Source organism: Cryptococcus neoformans, chromosome 2 (genome assembly GCF_000149385.1).
Source record: "Cryptococcus neoformans var. neoformans B-3501A chromosome 2, whole genome shotgun sequence".
In the NCBI taxonomy this organism is placed as follows: domain Eukaryota; kingdom Fungi; phylum Basidiomycota; class Tremellomycetes; order Tremellales; family Cryptococcaceae; genus Cryptococcus; species Cryptococcus deneoformans.
The window spans coordinates 651,707-667,581 of NC_009178.1; the positions used below are offsets into that span (position 1 = coordinate 651,707).

The following is a 15,875-nucleotide window of genomic DNA, read 5'->3' on the forward strand; positions in this document are numbered from 1 at the left end:
CAGCACTTCTTATGGAGATGGAGACGCCTGGTTGGGATTACGGTATACATACCGTGGAGCCATATACATGGAAACAAACCTCGAAATGCTACACAAGTGGTATCTATTACATTCGCGTCCTAGTTTTACTACTCTTTGCAGGCGATACAGAATTCCCCAGCGCCACATATGCAAGCTGACAGATCACCAGAGCAGCTTCTACTTCACAATTCTATCTCTCAACTTTTTCACCATACTGGTTTTCCTCTTCAGTTCCTTGGTTTCCCTCAAGTCCCCACTATCCAACGTATCTGAACCGGATCTGACCTTCTCACGTCTAGACCAGTAATCATCAAAGTTAGGCAGAACGGGAGCAACGGGAGGGGCTGCCATTACCCCTCTCGGAGAAGGAGTCGCACCATAAGAAGCTGAACGAGTATGGTGTTCAGCTTCTCGCTGGAGTGCTCGAATAGCACGACCCTTGGATGAAGGAGATTCTACAATAGTGTAGCCATCTGGAGCGGTGCTGGGGATCCCTTCTCTCTTTACAGCGCCGTTCACCGGACTTGGCTTGTCATCCCCAGCTACAGCAATCAAACTTTCTTCACCGGAAGTGATAGGAACTGATCTTGGTGACTCAGCCTGAAAAGAAGATGTGAATGTTGCGGCAGATGAAGCGGATCTCTTATTTGAAGGCGGCCTACCGGAGCCCTTGTCGAACAGATGAGGATAGCGGGCAGCAGTTGCGGATCCTGCAGGAGATACAACATCATCGCTCGGAGCCTCAGATGGCATAGGCGAAGGTTCGCGGTTGGGCGAATAAGGTCGATTGTCACGGGACTGGCCACGGAATGGTATATTGGGATTTTCGCGCTACAATCGAAGAGAAAACAAATCAGCCAACATGATCTCCACGCAATGATTATATTCAATAGCATATGTCAACGATTTGATATACAAAAAGAGGATGTGAGGCTTCTTTTCAACAAGTCACTTGACGCTACAGTATGCGCGCTGTGTATTGAAAGCCAGCTTTTCTTCCAACAAAAGCGCATCTATTCCCGCGCAAAAAAAAAAGATACAAGGAATGAAGGTTTTAGGCTACGCTCTACTTTCCGAGCTTCACCACCCCGCCCTCCTTTCGTCACGGTATAACCCCAAGCCATTACCTTCTGCTGCTCCGTGTCCGCCATGCGATGACTGCGCGTCCTCCAGTTCCGACTCTGTTTCCTCCAACACGGGAGAACCCGTCAGGCTAGGACTGCGCGCAGACGTCGAGATAGACGATAAACGTCGAACGTTGGGCGTCGTTTGCTGACCCTTTTCGGCCGCCGCGATCCCCGACAAACCTGTACTCATACTCATACTTCTTCCTCCACCGATTCCCAGCCTCCCATTACTTCCACTGGAAAGTGTGTGTTCAGATTCGGGTTTATGACGCACCATAGTTTTGATCTTTTGCATCAAGCTTTTAGTTCGCTTGATCCCGCCGGGGGGAACATTTGTTGCTGTGACGACGGCACGAAAAGGTGGGGGTGATTCTAGGGTGGGCGACATTGAATCTTCTTTGATGGAAGGAGTTCGAGGATCGCTACCAAGCCTGAATCCTGGAGATCGAATGCTGCGACCGATTGGAAGAGGCGCGGAAACAGACTCAGGGAAATAGTCATCATCGGTAACTATGTATAGCGATCCTTGATTAGTATAGACGCATCTCTCGGCCACGCATGCGCTTACCATCAATGGGCCCATCGTTGGGTGTGCCTCCGTAGTCTTCAAATGGCTCGGCTACGGGGCGGTGAGCTTTTATGCTTCCTTCTAACAAGCCGGCTTACGAGTATCAATTCCCCAAGCTGCTTTCAGAGCCTTTCTCTTGGATTCCCTCTCTCTCTGCCTTTCAATCCTGGCAAGGGTCGCCTCATCCTGCGGATCTTCCTCCCCTATGTTGGGGAAATACCCACCGTCTTTCGGTACACTTGTGGAGTATTGACCGGTGAGACCTCCACCAGCTGATCGACGACCAGTAGAGATTCCTCGCGAAGGACGGCGCCGGTCAGATTCAGGAATGTCTCTGGGAGTATCCTTTGCGGGGGGAGCAGGAGGAGATAAAGAAATGGTATTGGGTCCACGAGGTGGCACGACGGGGCTTGCTGATTTGTGAAATGCCTTCATGGGGGCTTTAGTTGTGGGGAGGTTGGCGTTGCGAGACGGGGCAGCGGCATCATAGGGACCAGCGCTACGTAAAGATTAGTACTTTTCACATCCGCTTTTGTCAGGTCGACCTACTGATGCCACACTGTAAATCATATACATCAGTCTCGAGTTGCAAAAGATTCAAGATCACGACTTACTAGCACTTCCCAATCCGGTAGGATCCCATGTATCGATAACATCTGCGTGTCTACTCCCCTTCTTCTCATCAACCCCTTTCCTCTGTCCTTCCGTCAAAGCCGCCATGGCGGGCGCATCACCTGAAAAACCGTATGAATTGGTTGAAAGAGAACGTCGCGTGCGGATTTTATTTGTGTGACCTGAGGGTGGGCTGGACCCAAGAAGATAACTGGTAGATGAGCTCGACGTTGTAGTGCTATAGAAAGATACGGTCAAATAAGGCGAGAGGAATGTCGAAGCAGAGATTGAGATATGGCAGTTCGATAGCGAAGGTTGATTATTCCGTATGTGGGAATGATAGAGATAAAGTAATGTGAAGTGTTTTCGTTAGCTACAAGTCGCTTTTGATCTACGGGTGACGAAAAGAACAAGAGATGCGAAGACTATAGCAAAAAGTGGCGACCTGCAGGCGTGGTGAGACATCCTTCGGCACCTCCTTTGATTCTTCCCTCCAGCTTTCTGTCGCAAACTCATCCCGACATTCCAGAATGCCAGGCGAAGACAGGCGACTGGCCAAGGGAAAAGCCGAGCACACCACCAACAACTCTCAAAACGATGGGACGCATCCTAGCACAAAGAAAAAAAAAGACATGAAACCCACCCAGTTTGTGCCCTTGAAAACTTGGTCCTTCTTGGGTGGACAGTACCATTTTCCTCTAGAGTAAAATTCCTGAAGCCCGGAGGCTTGACAGGCCCTGTGCCGACAGGCTCAATCTCATCCTCTTCAAAGGGATTCTGCAGTTGCTGCATCCTTGCAGAGGGAAGCGCCGGTTGATCTGAGGCTGGGCCGGAAGCCATAGCGTCAAAATTGTCGACTTCAGGCCAAGATGGTGACACCTCGTCGTAGGATGGCTTGGTGGGATTAAAAACGTCGATAGGGCGCGGAGGATTAGGAGACGGTGTGCGTCGAGTGCCAGTATGGGTGTATGGGTCGTCAGGCGGTTGAGCGGACGAATAAGAGTTGTGACTTTGGTTGGAAGAGGGAGAGGATTTTATGCGGACTGAGTCGCGTACTGCTTCTGCCAGGTCTTGATTGATGTAGTCAGAGTTGGGAGACAGGAACTGATCCTTTGGCGGCGGTCGGGGGAGCATGTTGAAAGGGCTGGATGGGAAACAGCTGGCGCTTCCTTTGTTGTGCGTTGCAGGTTAACGTGGGATACCGAAATGGCAAAAAGAGCGGGAAGAGCGGTGGGTGTGTGTATGTGTGAAAGAGAAGACGGAGAAGGTCTGCAACGACGGACTAAAAGGCGCTCGTCGTTAGCGGGGCGTGTGGGGACGCGTCCGGGGACTAAAGAGGCTTGGCTTGCTTTCAGCTTGTTGTCCCTCAAACTTCGATGCGTCAAAACAACAAGATGTGGTTTATTCCAAGCAATACCTCACAGTATTCTATTTAGACCATGCATTCTCAGTGGGCTCCGGCATTCTATCTGCCTCCCCATCCAGTGCATCCTGTATTTCTGGCCTTTCAATTGTACCTTAACCGCATCGCGCCCACTGCCGACCCAAGCCCGCCCAGAAAAAAACCACAAACGAACTCCAGACCCTGATTTCTATTGCTATTTCTGCGTTGGCCCCATTTCTGTTTCCGGTCCGAATCGTCTCAGTTCCACCAGGACCATTTTGCATCTTATGTTAATGGATAACAGTATGCAAACGCTCCAAGGCGCATTCCTTTGTTGAATCTCTAATTCCCCACCCAGCAGCTGGTTTACGAAAGGTTGGGGATACCTCTGCAAGTACTCATAGGATGAATGGGAACTTCGGTAAAACAGGCAAAAGCGTGAGGACGTCAGCGTCATCATCCTCGTATGTCACTGCCCAGACCCCGCCATATTACGGCGGTCCAGTTGTCTTCAATATAGAAAGAAGGTTTACACTATTTATAAAACCAAACGGTAGGAACGTAGCACGAAATAACAGTCAGTTCTTTTCCTTCTTCGATCATCCATTTTCGCCACAGGTGACCGCCACTACCTTCGCCAGTGTCATGTGCCATACATATGACACTGCTGACTACTGGCCTTATTGATAAAGTCATGTTCTTTAATGATGGTATCCTTTTTTTTATGAGAAACAGCTCATGATACGTGTTGTTGTCGCGAATCGCAAAACAGGAAGAAGCCCAGAAGGGCCGAAAACGCAATACAAGAATGTTAATTAATGACCTCTTCAACATATACGTATGTCAACCATGTGGTCAGCATGTTGTTGCCGTAATGTCGTACTACACGAATGGAAGTTGGATGTCATTCATGTATGGCATACAAGGACAGGAAAATCGTGAGTTTAAACGTTATCTAACCGAGTGACTGCTGCTATCCGCTTGGCTATTAAACTGTATTAAACTTAACCTGTCGGCTGTAGCGGACCCAATGCTACATCACTGCAGCGATGAATGACCAGGAGACGACGCCTTACCACAATGCTTACTCATCTTAATGGATCAGAGATCAAAGAAGAGCAATTTCATCTCGATAACCGATGATGAATGTCGATAGTATACCCTGTACAAACTTTTGATGGCTTCTATACATAGTAATACACATTATTACACCGCGCTTTCCTGTCAAAGCAGGTCTCAAGAGCCCTAAAGATCATCGAGTATCAGCTTCCTTTCACTTCGACACGTTTGAGATCCGCTCAGTGGGCCGTAGCCTCTCAACAGTTGGCGATCCCAGCCTTCCAAAGAAATCGCCCCTCAAACCACCAGTTTTAAATTTTTTTGTTGGCACCAATCCTCGCATCACGACCTGTAGCTTTGGTCTTGAAGCTGATTCGGCGTCGTCTTGCTATGCATCGCGGACCCCACGTCTCACTTGAGAGCTCGAAAAAAAGACGATCAGGCCTCGAGATCCATGATGCAAGTGACTACCTTTGTCGACCTCGTCCTGAAGGATAAGGGGGACAAAGACGTTTGTCTGCCCGGGCCTTTATTACTCTCTTCACTGATCTTTGACGAAAGCAATCAGAAACCGGGCTCTTTCTCCATCCTATGGACTGCCACTGCAGATTGCCAAGGGAATGGGAAAGATGGATATTATATACGTCCTTACGCCTTTTACGCCCTGTCTCGTAAATCTCGATTGACAGGGAGAGATAGATGGACGCCTGGGGCCCGAGAGGGATTTGGAGGCTCACACCTTTTACTAGAAGACATCATTGCGGCTACGAAAAGTGGACTTACAAAGCTATATATTTCTCCAAGGTTACCGCATTATACTGTCATCCCATGAACGCGTTTCGTTGTACGATATTTCGGGTGCCGACTCGGCGGATTGTTGCTGTCTCGCTTCTTCGGCTGCTTGTGAATCTACAATCACCGCCCACACTGAGGCTTTCACCTATTATGACACGGTGCTTTCGCTCAGCAAAGTATTCTTGAACCCTTCATCATATTACTGACCAGTGTGAGAACCAAACCCATTCGCTTCTCTAAAGTTCGCAGTTCTGCTAATAGCGACTCATTGGGAGATTCGGCAGTTAACTTTGCCAAGCTGGCAGCCTATTTAGAGTCAGTGAGATGTTTTCAGGCGTTGAAGTCGAGAGAGCGGCAGACGTACACGTTTCACTTTGTCGCTCAGTTTGGCAAATTCCCACAGAAGCTCCTGCTCTAGTTGTGAAAGCTGACTATTATCTGCGCTGGAGTTGATGGTCAGCCATGTCACTTGCGCTGGCTATTTCACACACTATGGGTTAACCGTGTTTATAGACATGCTGCCTTGCTTGTTGATAACTGACCGACGCGTGCATCGCTGTAGCCGCCGTTGCTCACTCTTGTGTTTTGCAAGTAATGCTATAGTTACGTAAACGCTGGTGTGCGGGCGGTGCCTGCCGGTGGCCGAGGAATGGGCCGATGCGTGCAGAATTCCAAGAATAATAACGCACAGGAGCAAGAGGCGGCGTTGTGTTGTTGTTTTTGCCCGAAATTTACCAAACAACATCTATCCGTATCTAGTCTTCCCCTGCCCGCGCTGCTGCCCCCCAGCCTTCCCCGGCCTCCAACGCCACCGCCTTAACCATCCGCACGTCCCCCCAAGTACACCGCCTGTTCATTGCCTGCCCGAACATCTCCTTCGGAGCATCTCGCCACTCCGTTTCCTGCCTCCGCCTATTTCAACTCGTCTCTTGCAGTAGCCCCACTCTCCTTATCGCCACCATGGCTTCGTTTTTCCCTTACCAACACGCCTACGCCCACAACTCTACAATGCTCTCGAGCATTACTCCTACCGCCCTCCATGCCCCTTTCTACCACACAACTCGTCCCAATCTTCTCTCATTCATGTCCGACAAATACGTTTCACTTGCGGCCCCCGTGCTGGCTTATTGGCTGTACTCATTCTTCTTCCATTTTCTCGACACGGCCCAATTCTCCTATTTTGAAAAACGCAGAATACATGACTCGCCTGAAGTGCTGGCGCGGAACAAAGTCACAGTGGCGCAGGTGATCAAAGCGGTCATTTTGCAGCATGTCATTCAAACAGTCCTAGGCATGTTCTGGCTTGAGGACGATGAAGTGATATTCAGAAGAGAAGTTATGAAGGACCATCTTGCGGCCATGGGTAACCTAGCGCCTTGGGTGGCCGATGGGGTTTTGCTCGTGCTTGGAAGAAGAATAGGAGAACAGGTGCTGAAAAGCAATGGTGAAGCAATTGTTCGTTGGGTGTACTGGTGGGGCATCCCTGCTTTGCAAATGCTTTTTGCCTTGTGAGTAATCTCTTGCGGTTTAACAAAAACATTTTACTAATGTTGAACATAGCTTTGTGATTGACACTTGGCAATATTTTTGGCACCGATCCATGCACACAAATCACTGGCTCTATCGCAACTTTCACTCCCACCACCATCGTCTCTATGCCCCTTATGCTTTCGGCGCTCTCTATAATCACCCCGTGGAAGGCTTCATTCTTGATACTCTCGGTGCCGCCATAGCCGAAGAGGTTTCTTTCATGACCATCCGACAAGCGACTTTGCTCTTTACGGTCTCGACTCTCAAAACCGTAGATGATCACTGTGGTTACCGACTATGGTGGGATCCTTGCCAGCTCTTCTTTGCCAACAATGCCGATTACCATGACATCCATCATCAGGGCTACGGTATCAAGTCCAACTTTAGCCAGCCATTTTTGTGAGCAAAGGATTTTAAACCGCCAAGCAACAATACTGACTACCTCTCTGTAGCACCAACTGGGACAAACTGCTTGGGACCAGAATGACTCGCGAAGAGGCCGACTCCAAGGGGCGTTGGAGGAGTGTCGGAGGTGAGCATGTCTTGGAACAAGGACCGGCCAAGAAGCTGGACTAAGTGTCGAAGTCGTGTCTGTCATGGGGAGTTGGGTTCCTTTCATATCTTCAATTCATCTGTATAAACATTATTCACTACATCTTCATATCATATAATTACTTTCTCCTTCCATGGAGTCTGGGCCCTTGCTGTAGGGTGGGGGTTAATATCATTGTGTTTACATCTGCTCCAAGGTGATTTCCAACTTTGCGGGTGGGATGAAATGGCGGAACGGCCTGTGTGTTGGTTTTAAGACTAAAAAACAGACATCGATACAAAGGACGATGCCTGTTGTCGCCTGTACACGGACTGTATTTTATTCCATCGTTGATGTCAATGATGTCGGTCGTTGCCATACAACCCTGTGATACCCCGATGATCGGCCCATCCTCATGCTGGAAGAGAAGCTGTGAACTCCTTCATCCGCCCTCCACCAAAACGGCAACAGCCCACTTTTCAGCCACTTACTATAGAACCGTAACTTTTTCCATCATAATTCGTTCTTTTCCTTCCTTTCCACTTCTTCCATAATGTTACACACTTCATCCTTTCACCCTTTCCCATCTTCCATCACTCCTGTCCGAGTTTGTTCAAGCCGACTACATAACGGATCCCTTATCTCCTTTATCCGGCCACAACAGGTCAGCACACAAGTAGGAAAAAGACGGGGCAAGTGCGCAAAGGATATGAACGGTCCTCTTTGTGCGGCAACCTTTTGAGGTGGGACAAAGCAGGCCACCCTCACGACCTGTTATAGAAAGGTGACCCAATGGATGGGACGACGCTTGGAATACCAGCTTGACTATTCATTCTCCTTTCGGCTTTGCTAAACATCATAAACACTTGGCTGAGCTTCCAAAATCTCAGCAAGACACCGTTTATCGAAGCTTACGTTTTAACCTCGCCTAAGCACAGCATTGAAACAGAGTCAACCAATGCACGAAAACCCTCAGCACCCATCCGACAAATCTCTATCCAACATCTTTGATCCCGTCCGCTCGCGGTCCCCTGCCATCCCCTCTGAACCGGCACCGGCGTACTCTGCCCTGCCCAATTGTGATACCGATTTTTTTCTTGCACCAGTTCTGGGAGGCAAAGTGGGTGATATCGAGCTTGTGACCGTGGATGACAAGAGATTCTTGGTACATAGAAAATTACTGGAGCAGGAGACTGTCTTCTTTCACATCTAGTGAGCCTCGAGGTCTCGTTTTGAAAGATGATTCGAGCAGCTGACAGAAAATTGCGTAGCTATGGGTTTGTCCCAATATGGCGGTTGAACAATGTCGGATCGACGCAATCGACTCAGCCTCGTGTAGTACCAATCGAGTTGCCATCGAACTCTCATCGTCCGGCTCAGTCTCGAGAGCGCGACGCAACGCCGCTTAGCAATATCCTTTGTCTCCCGAAACTTCTTGCAGCTCACTTGTCCCGATCTCCAGGAGCAGCTTCCTTGTTAACTTCACACCAGCGACAGAATGGGGATAGTCCATGCGATGATCTATCTGCTCCCTTGATTACCAACGAACGTATCCCAGACTCACCTCCTCCAGCATTCCAAGACCTTCCGCCTCTTCCCCCTCCAAAAGACGTTACGGCGCCTACACCTACCTCATCCCCATACACATGGGCTGTACCAGAATCTTCCACCGTGCTCACCGCCTTCCTTTCTTTGATTTACCCTTCGGGGATCATCTCTGCCTCCCCCACGAGCCTGCTGACATCGCTCGAGCTGACTGGTCGAGTTGTTCGTGCTGCATTGGGGTACCAAAGTGCAAAAGCGCTCAGCACTGCAAGAGACCATATGGTACACTGGGTAGATGAGAGTCCTGTGCAGGTTTATTCAATGGCCAGCTTCTTTAAATTTGGAGATTTGGCGAGGTTGGCTAGTATCAAAGCGGTCAGTGTGCCACCGTCACAATGGCCAGAAGATGCCAGGGTGTTGATGGGCCGCACTTCGGCTAGCAAGTTGGTCGCGCTTCATAGCACAAGGTTATCAAGGCTGAAGCAGATCTTAAATGGACCCATGGAGGAGGACGAGCATGCGCATACGTGCGTGAGATTCCCTATGGCCAGGGACGTGTGGAGGAGGATGGCGGGAGAGATAAGCAGGAAGGTGTGCGCCGACAGTGACCTCATTGAGTTGTTGGACGTTGACCTGCGAGGGGGTCATTGTGGAGAATGCCTTGTACTGCTTGGGCGGAGTGTGCAGAGGTGTTTGTACGAGGCGAGAGAATTGCCCAGCATGATCTGATAGAGTATGATGTTTGTATTTATTACGTAATATTCATGATCGCGTTTTTTCGCGTGAGAAGTCAGATGAATGAAACCACGTACACACAGCTATTACATATATAATATAAAGCTAACAGAACATGAAGGAAGTTCTAGAACGTGAAAGACTATTGCAGCCAAGGAGATGAGATCCAAGGAGATCACAGAAAAAGAAGCATAAAAAGGTTACGGAAAGTGGAAGACTACTACAGCCAATAATATTAGAAGATCAGATGCAAAAACAAAAGATCGAAGAAGATACAGAGGAGTGCTCCTGGAGGGTGAAACGCAAGATGAGACTCGCCCACGCAGCAGATTCGTCTCGACGGAATCAACATGGCAAGTTTATGAAAATAATAATCCGTTTCGAGGCGGTGCTTTTTTTTGCAGGTGCGGTGATTCGGTGCATGTATGCCATAAGTATGCTCGGGGTGATATTGGAGGTGAGAGACATGCATGGGCCATAGAAAAGAGACTATTATGCATGGGACCGGCTCATATGCATGCCGGACTGGCGATGAGGTAAGAGGTAACACCGACCGTGAGCCCAAAGATACATAGTACGTAGCGGCCTCCACCTTGATTCTTCTTCTGTCTGCGGAGGCGCGTCTTCGCACTTCGCCGCGGTAGGACGAGCATAATAGTCTCTCTGCTCCAGCTCCGCTTTCTCCCACGGCTCCCTTCACTTAACTATTCAATTTTTTGCTTTCACACCCCCCTTCCATCCCTAGAGCTATCCTGGCAAACGATTCCATCTCCAAAATCCTTGGCCAAGATGATGATCCCTCGTTGGAAATACATCGCCATGGCTGGAGGATTAGTGGTCAGTCCCCAGCTAGTCCATCGTCCAGTGAAAACAGGTGTTGATATCCCCTACAGTTCCTCCTCCACGTCATCCTATCCGTTCATCCTACTTATCGAGAGAAAACCTCATTCTTGAACCTTTTGCCGCAACAAGACGGGTGGCGTGAAGGCCAACCACCTCCCGAATCCTCCATCCCTCCAGTCGTTGGCGATCTGGCAGAAAATGAGGCCGCTTTGGAGGGAAGAAGAAGAGCTAACGCAGTCTTTGTCGTTTTGGGTGAGTATCTCTCTACGATGTCTGTAAAAGGTTGTCTCGCACAATACTTACTTACGACTCGCTGCTTAGCCCGGAATTCGGATTTGTGGCCGTTCCTCGACTCTATGCGACAGATGGAGGATCGATTCAATCATTGGGCTAAATATGATTATGTTTTTTTGAACGAAGAGGTAAATATTCGTTTTTGGTCGGAAATAGAGACAATGGGCTGAAATTGAAATTGTTAATTCTAGGACTTCTCTGACGAGTTCAAGCGGTACACTCAATCAATGACCAAAGCCAAATGTTACTACGGCAAGATTGATCCCGAACATTGGTATCAGCCTGAATGGTAAGACAGATATGGTGTCCCCCTTTGTCAAAATCTCTACTGATGATTTTCATCGTAGGATTGATGAAGACAAGGCTAGCAAGGCTCGAGAGGAAATGATCAGGAAAAAGGTCATTTACGGTCACTCTGTCCCTTACCGAAACATGTGCCGCTTCAATTCTGGCGTACGTACGATTCCTGCGAAACTTCAACAAGAGGCTAACGGCTCACTAGTTCTTCTTCCGACACCCCCTCCTGGCTAATTATGATTACTACTGGCGAATCGAACCCTCCGTCAAGTTCTTTTGTGATCTCGGTAAGTCAAAGAGCTCTCTTTGTTAAACTTGCCTTTGCTGATATCGTGTTACCGCTAGCCTATGACCCCTTCCTTGTCATGCAGGATCAAAATAAGGTGTACGGCTTCACCATTTCCCTGTTCGAGTACATCGAGACCATTCCCACTCTTTGGGACGCTGTCAAAGGTAAGATGATGTGGCACGAAATCTGACAGTCGCTGATGCATGAAATGAAGAATTCATCGGAGAACACCCCGATTATCTTCCTGAAGGCAATGCAATGCAATTCCTAAGCGACGACGGCGGTGAGACCTACAACAAGTGCCACTGTGAGTTTGAATGTATCTGTACTTCAATGTAATGTGTAACTGATCATTGGCACAGTCTGGTCCAACTTTGAGATTGGAGACCTTAACTTTTGGCGATCTCAGCCTTACATGGAGTTCTTTGATTTCCTTGACAAGAAAGGTGGATTCTACTACGAGCGATGGGGAGATGCGCCCGTGCACTCAATCGGTGCCGCGCTCTTCGCTAAGAAGGAGCAGATCCATTTCTTTGATGACATTGGCTACAGGCACGAACCATTCCAGGTAAGGGAATCCCCTCCGGATTATTCGTGGCGCTGCTCCTGACAATCATTGTAGCACTGCCCTCAAGGTGATGCTCATACCAGGGGTAACTGTTGGTGTGATCAAGCCAATAACTTTGATTGGGAGTGGTAAGTTGTTGTGTGGATTTGGCGCCTTTGCATGTAAACATGCTGATTTTGTCTTCATAGGTACTCTTGCACTAAGAAATATACAGAAATGTTCTAATATGTGTATTTGCATGAATTTAACGCGCTTGGCTTATCAGCAAAGAGATTGGTTGGCGGAAGATCAATCCATGAACACAGGTCGCAAGGCATATAGCTACTAACTCGTCCTCGCATCCAGATAAATTGTCCTTACACAAGCCTGGTACCTTCTGTATTCTATCTTCATATTCGGCAAATATTCTTGGTGCTGGATTCTCCCTCAATTCCTTAATCAAAAGAGAGTGGCAACGCCCGCGCCGAGGGCGCCAACAACCATCGCACCACTCCCAATCACCCATTCAAAGCCAGCAGGCAGTCCAGCAACCTGGAAGCCCGCACTTGATTCTGTCGAGTTACTTGAAGAGTTGCTCGTGCCACTTGCATTTGAATTAGCGCCTGAAGCCGTTCCACTTCCCTTGCTAGAAAGGGCAGATCCGGTTACGGATGTTGCTACAACATCCTCCTTTTCAGAGGAGCCGCTCACACCAGTAACGGCAGACGAGGCAGTGGCAACGGCAAGAGTTTCTGACGCCGTAGAATCGGCACTAGTATTACTAACAGTAGCCGCATCGGTAGATTCATCATTGGCAGCAGAGCTTGTGGCATCGCCAGAGATGGCAGTACCAGTGGAGTCTGCGCTGCCATCTCCCGATTCAACAGCCGAAGACTCAGAACTGTGAGCAGAGACATCAGTTCCTTTGAATGTGCGCAACTGTTGCAAAAGGATTGAAAGTCACAAGGATGAACGAATACGTACGTGTCGCTGCCGCCATTCTCGTTCTGAGGCAAAGAGTATGCCGCCAGGGCTGTAAGGAGAGAAGCAAGAATGACAGAGTTTTGGAACCTCATTCTGTATTGTTATTTTAATTTATTTCAGCCGGCTGATTGACAATGATAGACTGGTGGCTGTTTGATTTGCGTAGTCTGCTACAAAGTAAATTGTGCTTTTGATTCGCTGATTATACCACCAGACAGATGCGGTTGAAAACGGAAAGAAGAGAAACAGCTTCCAATAATGCTCCTTAAATGTCCTCCTTGTGAATAACGACCTCACATCACCATTGATTCATCTAGAAACATGAACAGAGACTGTCGTTCAAAGGAAAGCTCAGACTTCGAAGATAATATTTGCCACATGCAGAGACAGCAGAAAGGAAGGAAAAACATCATCAGTCATTTAAGACGCGTAGCGTGGGTAATCCGTAGGGGGAAAAGAACAAAGGTTGGTAGAGAAAGGATCAGAAAGAAGATCATTGCATTTTTTCCATATGGGAGACTTGACGTTTCCTGGTAGTGGTAGCTGAATAGCAATGACAAGTGATGGAAAAATTTCCTCTGCCACTGCCGCTGCAACTTAGTGTGGACAGTATGGCTTACCACCATGATTGGACATCCTTCCTCCAAAGAGAGCAAAGAAGATAATAATGTAATGATATCAAGAAGCACGCGCTTAGCGGATGGGCTGTCCCTGAGGCTGGTTATCACTTTAGCCATTAGCCCGATTATATGTACCTGTTGAGCCTCTCTCCAAAGCATGGATGTCTTTTTCATAATTTACGACTGAAATCTTGATAACATTAGGAATTAGAACGACAAAGACTCGCAGGATATAGACAGAGGAAGTACGCAGAGTGATATACAATAATATATGGAGGTATCACAATTATCTTTTGCCGCAACCGCCAGCTTTTCAAGTAAGGAGTCTTCCGGAAAACCTACTTTATACACCTGTGTGCAACATGCCGTTCATTAGATAACCTGGGGACGAAAGGTGTGGTCCTGATTTGAAGGAGGCTAACTTCGATTAGATATCTTGCCTGCTGTGACAAAGGACGCTCACAGTATTCCGGAAGAGGGAAATCCATAGGGGTAGGCCAAGAGACAGACGGATCTACAAGGTCATGAGGAATGGCTCTCATACGTAGCCACTCACCCATAGGGAACATGCCCATCATCATACTCTGGTTGGGTAGTGGCAAACTCGCCATATTGATTTGGTTATGAGCTTGCAATGGCATTTGAGGCTGATGATTGGCTTGAGATGGTTGAAGATTGACATTCTGCCTTACATCCATAGGCCTCCCGTTTCCGAGACCGGCTTGATGGCTGATACGAAGAGACTTGTTGACTCGATTGAAGTTAACACCTCCATGTGAGTTCGTAGGTTGACCCATTGTGTTATGGATAGCTGAACTCAAAGGTCGTGGGGCAGGGAAATCTAGCTCAAAAGGTCAGTCATCGATAACGCCCCTCATTTGGACAAACCTTGATTGTTTGGATGAAACGGATTGCCCATGATCGATGCAGCTAGAGTCGAAATGACTTTCTTTCCTTGAAATGCACTACTCGGATTGTTAATCACAATATAGGCTCCCCAAAACACAGACTGAGAGTACAATCAAACATATGAACTCACTTGCATTGTAACCATTCGTTCACCTTCAAAGAATTCTCCTTGCTATGGCAGTTCAACACCGCTTGCCTGCGACACGACGGCTGTGGGTAAATCTGGATGTCATCCCTGGAATTAGACTACCAACCCTTTGCTTTTCCCGTTAACCTTATGTTCCATGAATAATATGTCTTTCTCCTCAATGACGACACCCAATTGAGCGCATAATTCCACCAGATCTCTATCCGATGTCCACTTTGGAACCAACGTTATTCAATTAACGGATAGCATCTAGCGGTCAAAAACTTTCTACATACCCAGTGAAGATCATGGAGGACGACCGAATCGATTTCTTCAACTCTTGGATCTAACCCAAATACCTTCTTATTCGGACCACCCTTCCTTGAGAAGGAGATTTCAGACTTTCCTGTGGGGTGCCCAGCTCTGTTGGACCCCTGTACAATATATCGTCAGCTGACAGTATACAGAGTGCGCAGAGCTGATCCTCTCACACCTTTTTGGGGTAAGCTCCTAGATGCTAAACCATCATGAACGAGTGAATATCGCATGCGAGACGATACAGAACAAAACATCCACAATTGTTTGAGTACGAGATTATCACAGGCAGGAGCCGCCCGTTAGCTTGGATAAGAGGGGGAGAAAAGGCAGGCTAGCAAGCGCGCTTACCTCATACAGAGGATAAGTATGGTCGGCGGCGTGATGAATGGCGCCGCCAAGATCGACTTCACTCTGGAGCGATGAATGAATAATAGTAAGTTCCATAGAGAGTGCACCTACCTGGGAGAAATATTGCTGGTAATCCATACTGGAGATTGAAAAGACGGCGCAATCCAAGGCGCTTGGTGAATGATGAGGACTGAAGATAACGGTCCTTGGGGAGGAAGATATCTCAAAATGGAAAAGGAAAAAAAAAGAATAGAAAGAAAGAGTGGAGCGAGGTGTACGTGCAAGTTGACGTGGACACAACAGAAAGTGGATTGGTAAATAATATGTTAGTAGTAGTAGATAATAGATAGTGGGTTAGGTATACGCTAACGTAAAAGCTATTGATGCAGTG

The 15,875-nt window shown here is 48.0% G+C and overlaps 7 protein-coding genes across 7 annotated transcripts; 3 read left to right on the forward strand and 4 right to left on the reverse strand.

Annotated features, from left to right (window-relative positions):
- Positions 1-198: 198 nt before the first annotated feature.
- CNBB2430 (hypothetical protein) lies at positions 199-3,462 on the reverse strand (the record flags this gene model as incomplete). The annotated part of the gene is made up of 7 exons (XM_772165.1): positions 199-852; positions 1,423-1,586; positions 1,717-1,767; positions 1,815-2,215; positions 2,266-2,275; positions 2,331-2,566; positions 2,972-3,462. The coding sequence occupies 7 exons, from the start codon at positions 3,460-3,462 to the stop codon at positions 199-201; spliced, it is 2,007 nt and encodes a 668-aa protein (XP_777258.1).
- A 2,114-nt stretch (positions 3,463-5,576) lies between these two features.
- CNBB2440 (hypothetical protein) lies at positions 5,577-6,083 on the reverse strand (the record flags this gene model as incomplete). The annotated part of the gene is made up of 4 exons (XM_772166.1): positions 5,577-5,711; positions 5,774-5,872; positions 5,931-6,009; positions 6,058-6,083. The coding sequence occupies 4 exons, from the start codon at positions 6,081-6,083 to the stop codon at positions 5,577-5,579; spliced, it is 339 nt and encodes a 112-aa protein (XP_777259.1).
- A 443-nt stretch (positions 6,084-6,526) lies between these two features.
- Positions 6,527-7,672, forward strand: CNBB2450 (hypothetical protein; the record flags this gene model as incomplete). The annotated part of the gene is made up of 3 exons (XM_772167.1): positions 6,527-7,074; positions 7,127-7,495; positions 7,549-7,672. The coding sequence occupies 3 exons, from the start codon at positions 6,527-6,529 to the stop codon at positions 7,670-7,672; spliced, it is 1,041 nt and encodes a 346-aa protein (XP_777260.1).
- Positions 7,673-8,586: 914 nt separating this feature from the next.
- CNBB2460 (hypothetical protein) lies at positions 8,587-9,902 on the forward strand (the record flags this gene model as incomplete). Its single annotated transcript, XM_772168.1, has 2 exons — positions 8,587-8,840; positions 8,900-9,902. 2 exons carry the CDS (start codon positions 8,587-8,589, stop codon positions 9,900-9,902), a joined length of 1,257 nt encoding a protein of 418 aa, XP_777261.1.
- Positions 9,903-10,697: 795 nt separating this feature from the next.
- On the forward strand, positions 10,698-12,424 carry CNBB2470 (hypothetical protein; the record flags this gene model as incomplete). Its single annotated transcript, XM_772169.1, has 11 exons — positions 10,698-10,745; positions 10,802-11,003; positions 11,073-11,173; positions 11,237-11,334; positions 11,393-11,498; positions 11,548-11,629; positions 11,688-11,795; positions 11,846-11,938; positions 11,994-12,199; positions 12,254-12,327; positions 12,388-12,424. 11 exons carry the CDS (start codon positions 10,698-10,700, stop codon positions 12,422-12,424), a joined length of 1,155 nt encoding a protein of 384 aa, XP_777262.1.
- A 213-nt stretch (positions 12,425-12,637) lies between these two features.
- On the reverse strand, positions 12,638-13,254 carry CNBB2480 (hypothetical protein; the record flags this gene model as incomplete). The annotated part of the gene is made up of 2 exons (XM_772170.1): positions 12,638-13,079; positions 13,163-13,254. The coding sequence occupies 2 exons, from the start codon at positions 13,252-13,254 to the stop codon at positions 12,638-12,640; spliced, it is 534 nt and encodes a 177-aa protein (XP_777263.1).
- Positions 13,255-14,125: 871 nt separating this feature from the next.
- On the reverse strand, positions 14,126-15,622 carry CNBB2490 (hypothetical protein; the record flags this gene model as incomplete). Its single annotated transcript, XM_772171.1, has 10 exons — positions 14,126-14,199; positions 14,246-14,296; positions 14,339-14,623; positions 14,671-14,747; positions 14,822-14,887; positions 14,946-15,052; positions 15,115-15,252; positions 15,312-15,335; positions 15,485-15,547; positions 15,596-15,622. 10 exons carry the CDS (start codon positions 15,620-15,622, stop codon positions 14,126-14,128), a joined length of 912 nt encoding a protein of 303 aa, XP_777264.1.
- Between the last annotated feature and the right edge of the window lie 253 nt (positions 15,623-15,875).